General features: G+C 27.3%; 1 protein-coding gene across 1 annotated transcript; it reads left to right on the forward strand.

Annotated features, from left to right (window-relative positions):
* Nucleotides 1–4,097: 4,097 nt before the first annotated feature.
* LOC119670592 lies at nt 4,098–5,000 on the forward strand. The gene is made up of 4 exons (XM_038080917.1): nt 4,098–4,239; nt 4,309–4,410; nt 4,470–4,657; nt 4,722–5,000. The coding sequence occupies exons 1-4, from the start codon at nt 4,173–4,175 to the stop codon at nt 4,965–4,967; spliced, it is 603 nt and encodes a 200-aa protein (XP_037936845.1). The 5' UTR covers nt 4,098–4,172; the 3' UTR covers nt 4,968–5,000.
* Nucleotides 5,001–5,375: the final 375 nt, after the last annotated feature.

Genomic DNA, 5,375 nt, shown 5'->3' on the forward strand with positions numbered 1-5,375 from the left:
CAAATGTTAAAAAGTGCTGTTTTTTTTAAATACAAGCTAAAATATTAAGAGCATTAAATTATATTTTGCGAAATTTTTAATAAAAACAATGATATTTATAATTTATAACTAATTAATGGAAAAAATAATTTTCTGTGAAAAGAGTATTATTCATCACAATTCATTATTCATTTATATTGAAAAAAATTCTTAAGTATTTGAAATATTTTGAAATGACACATTTTTAACGTCTCAATATAACGTAGTGTTTTCTTCCATAAGCTAAAGGTCCAAAAAAGTTCTTTTATATGAATAAGAAGATCTTATTATATGAATAGGGAGTTCTTATTATATGAATAAGAAGTTTTTTAGGTAGAATTAGGAATAGGTGGACTGTTTAAATCCAATACCACCCGTTCCACAAATTTGATTTGTCCATGTATTGATTTTCCTCAATAAAATTTTCCTCAATTTTCCTCAATGTGGTAAAAATTAGCTCATAACAGATAGGCATTTCATACACAGTTGGTTGGTGGATGTAGTGACTGATCCTTAGATAGTTCTCCGTATTATTTGTTTAGTAATTATTTGCTGTTTGTACACCATAAATACCAGAAACAAAATTTGCAAAAACAAACCCAATAGCTAAACCCAATAGATGAATTCAGTTGAATATATGTAGCTTGAATTATATATAGTTGCTATATGAAAACAATTTGGTCAATTTTTGAAATAATACACTTTTTTAAAATCAGTTTTTAAAAAAAAATATTTTTTTACATACATCAATATTTTGACTGTATTCTGTAGTCATCTTTAGAGCACTAATATGATGATTATGGAATAGACTTAAAATGTTGGTGCGTTTGTTTCAAAAACAAAATTATTAATAAAAAATTATGTTCATTAAAACAAATAATTATAAAATTTTAATAATTATTTATTGATTAATTTATTTTGCAAATATATTACTCTAAGTGTGCTAAAACCATTTCTTCTGTTATTTCTCCATAATCTTATGTATTGTACATTTATTGCCTGAAAAATAAAAATTTAAAAAAATATTTTTTTAAACTAAATACAATTGAAAAATTAAATAAAAATAAATTAACGTTATTAATTTATCCTTATTTAGTCAAAAAATGAGGAAATACAAATCTTATTCAAAGAAGCATAAATAAATATTCTCAAAAGTACCAATAAATAAATATTTTCATTGTATTAAAAATTCAATTCAAAGCAGCTAAAAATATTCCAGATACAAATTTCATTTTGTGAATATTTATATGCATGTAAGTGTGTCACATTACTCTTGTTTACTTTTTAAGCAAAAAAAAAAGTTACATATTTCCCAGAAATGTAAATAATATCCACACCTAAAATTGTGCAAAAAATTATTTAATAATATAAGCAGAATTATTAAGCCAAATGTGCAGATACATCTGACTGTAAATTGAATTACAGACATACTTGTATGTTTTCATACATCTTTGTTCACAATAAATGTACTGAAGTAGAAAATTCCTTATATTTATTATTGTTAATTTAATTAAAATTTTTATAAACGTCTTATATTCTTTTTATTTTTGCATTTTAAGAATAACATTGCCAAAAAAAAAATCTTAAACGTTTTTATCTCTCACTTCACGTATTCTGAATATACTGAATATTTAAGAAATAATCTTAACATTCAAGTACATTATTAAATTATATGTGAATAGTTCAAGCTGCGGGAATCTCGGCACGCGTATTAAAAATTTCAAGTTCGTAATGGAAAATATTTTATTAAAAATAAATAAAATTCATTTTATTTTAAGGACTACTTTATATTCGTCCTGTTGTCATATACAACGAACCTAAATAAAAAAAGAAAATAAAAATGAAGCGTACTAGTAGTACCTGCTTCGGAAATGTTATTTTTAAGTTGCAATTATTTTACGCACAGCTGCTTTCACTTTAAATAAAAAATATTTACATATAAATATATGTACATATATAAAATAATAAAAAAAAAATTCTTTAAACTTTTTAAGCAAAATATAAAATAACAAAATTCACAGAACTCCTTGCACTCGTCCAAATAGTTACCATAGTACTTCCGAGTACACGCAATTCTTTCGGAAAACTGTCTGTTGAATAGTGAGAAAAACTGCAATGCAAAATATGTCAGTGAAAAATTTTCACTTCCCAAAAAATGAATGAAGTGCGTTTGAACAGTTCTACACTTTTTGACTTGATTAAAAAAATAAATATTTGAGATGTAAGTAAGTATACTATTTTGAATGAATGTACAGTTGCGTTTGTACACATTCATTGAATATTTATAATAACGTTCATATAGTTATAATACGGATGTAATACCTTATATCAAATGATTTTCGACAAATCCCGTTGGACCCGTTGGACCTCAGCCTTAATAACTTAATACATTGAAATGGAATGTTGCTATACAATCTCACTTAATTTACAGCTAGATTTGCTAAGGTACAGTTGATTCAATAGTCAGGGTGCATGTTGATACAACTATCAACACTATAACTCAGTAATCTCTATTGCTCATTGTGATGCCTTCAAAACTGCCTGCGAGAGGTGAGTTACGCTAACCGTTGTAATAACAATTTATTATGGTATTTTTGTTAATTCATTTGGTGTTTAGATAAAGCTAAGTTCTGGGAAGCCTACTTTCCTTATCTCTAACAGACCAGTGAAGATACTGTATGTACAAAGATATAGAACATGATTGGTGGACTCTACGTCATCTTTATCTAGAGAACTTCTGTGCAATCATCTTGCGGAATATGGTAACCTTGAAGCATTAATACAACAGTGCATCGTCAGTACTTAAGTGAGTAAAAGGATCTACAGGTTTAAGCCGTAAACTGTTTTCGTTTTATTACTGTTTAATCTAAACAGTAAGAAGTTAGCGATCTCACAGTCTACGCAAACAGTTTATTAGTCGTCTGTCACCAAGATGTTGAAAGTCGACCTCACTTTTGTGAAAATTAATTCCTCCTTAGACTACTTGCTCTATTACGTTATGTCCTGCAGGAAATCAGCATAGAAAGATCTTCTGATATTCCATATTCACCAGCGAGACCTGAAATTTCATCTTAGATTTAATTTAAACAATAGAAAACAATAACAATAAATAAATACTCACGAATTTGTGTAGAAATAATCTCAATTTACTACTGTGCGATACGGAATACACCCATTTCTGTGAATTATTTTTCTATTAATTCCAACTAATAATATTGATAGGTTTCATATTTAAGAAGCATCGTTTTGTTTTAGTCTACAGAATAAACTTGGCAGTTTAGTCTTTCAGTTTTCTGCAAAGTTTTGACTGTCTATGAAGATAGTGATATTCAAAGAGCGAATTGTTCTAACTTATTTTAGCCGGGTTGCTTTTTATATGTAATGCTGAGATGATCAAGAATTGAAGAACATCATAACAGACAATACTTTGTATATAACCGACAGGTTTATACGATGAAGTAGTAATTAACGCACATATAAAATTACCTTTGGCCAAAATTTCAATACTTATAAGCTAAGGCTATAAAAGAAGAAATCTCACAGAATAAGTTTATTCAATATCTAACAATGGGAGAAAAGTAAACTTTTGTGTAAGTCTTACTGGCAGACTTACTCACCAGACTTAGTACACTAAAGACTAAGTATTTATTTTATTGTTTTATTGTACTTTTGGTAGAGTAAAGACAAAGTTTTTATTTTATTGTTTTATGGTTTTTCAGACATTACAAAAATATAGCAATTAAAAAATAAAATGTGTTGACATATTGACGACATTAGGTCTTTTGATATCACAGGGCAATATTATTTGAATAGATTTTTTAAAAAATTTGAAGATAATTTTATTTATAATATTTAATCATTATCTGATATCTGAGACCAAAATTCATTCTAAGTTTATTTTAAGGTTTTACTTTGACCCAAATCATAAAATTCAGCTTATATTGACACCTGACTGCTAGACCCTGCTAATTTTTATATGGATTCCCATAATTTCAATTTCTTTTTCCATGTGTGTATATTCGCTTTTCCTGTCAAACAAATATAAAAAATATATTACATAAATGCTTAAAATTAAATAACAATTTTAATTCTAAATTCAAAATTTGCAAACTAAAGTTCTTATCATTTTGGTGGAATGTAAATTTGGTAACATCATGACTTCAAACTGGAACAAATCCAGAATTGTACAAATAACTGAAGAAAATTTACCGAATAATGAAAGTAAGTAAATATAGACACATATAGAACTTCTATTTTTTTAAATTTGACTTCTTTCTATATAAATTATAGCAAGTTTTATGGTAGGTGGAACTTTATATGTCATTAAACAGCAAAATGTTCGTACCACTATTGAAATGCGACGATTTCAATACAGTAGATTATTACCAAATGGTAAATAAAAAGATTTTTAGTGAATATATGAACGATTTTTAACATAATTGATTTTTAAGGTAATCTAATACCTCTGAATATGGACAGGAATGAAACTAGTTTCATTGACGATTACATTAATTACTGTAAATTACAAGCAAAGCCAAAACCTACAGTCGTAACGCCTATAATACCAAATTTGCCTACACAATGCACTGGAATTATACATTCTAATCCTACCGTGTTAACTGTAAACGTTACAACTCAGGTACTTAAAACAACTGATCTATGTCTTAACTATGTATTTCTTTTACTAATTATTTTTCGCATAGACAAATTTTACACGCGATATTAGCACTTCAACAGAATGTACTGCCCAACCAAAGATACAGTTTACAACCACTCAAAAGAACAAAACAAAATTAAATAGTCATTATCCTTGTTGTGCTGAATATATTCTTCATAAAAAGAAGAATAAAAAAAGAAATCATCGAAAGAAGAAAATGCATTTATCCCCATTTTTAATAACTGATAGTGATGATAGTGAGGTGCTTGGAAAAAATCAAACAGTCGAATAAGTCAAATGTTGTAAGATTCAACATGCTGTTAAGGTAAACTAGCTTCTTTAAGCTGTCAATGTACCATATTTCTAGTATTTTTATTACATATTTAAAGACTACAAAGTAATTCCTGTAATTAACGAGGAATTTATATGCACAAATCATACAGTTCATATAAATGTTCTATTTATTCACGAGGAGTATTAATAAGTGCTTTACATAAGATAAGCTTATTGAGTCTCGATCCGGTTTTCAAAATATAGAGTTAATGCTAACCCGCCCTTTCTATTTAGCTCTTACTCGCTTTTTTTGCTTCCATTTTTATTTCACATTTTTAACTCTTACAAGAGCATAAAGGCCTATTTGAATACACAAAGCTCGATTAAACTACAATACTTGTTGAGCCAATCCTTTAATAGAGCATGC

The sequence above is a fragment of the Teleopsis dalmanni genome, chromosome 1, assembly GCF_002237135.1.
Source record: "Teleopsis dalmanni isolate 2A chromosome 1, ASM223713v2, whole genome shotgun sequence".
NCBI classification, from domain to species: Eukaryota; Metazoa; Arthropoda; class Insecta; order Diptera; family Diopsidae; genus Teleopsis; species Teleopsis dalmanni.

Excerpts from the sequence above, each read along its gene's own strand:
- LOC119670592 (XM_038080917.1), top strand. The coding sequence starts at position 4,173 with ATGACTTCAAACTGGAACAAATCCAGAATTGTACAAATAACTGAAGAA. Across the intron at positions 4,240-4,308 it reads AAATTTACCGAATAATGAAA|CAAGTTTTATGGTAGGTGGA; the intron begins GTAAGTAAATAT and ends TATAAATTATAG. Across the intron at positions 4,658-4,721 it reads CTGTAAACGTTACAACTCAG|ACAAATTTTACACGCGATAT; the intron begins GTACTTAAAACA and ends TTTTTCGCATAG.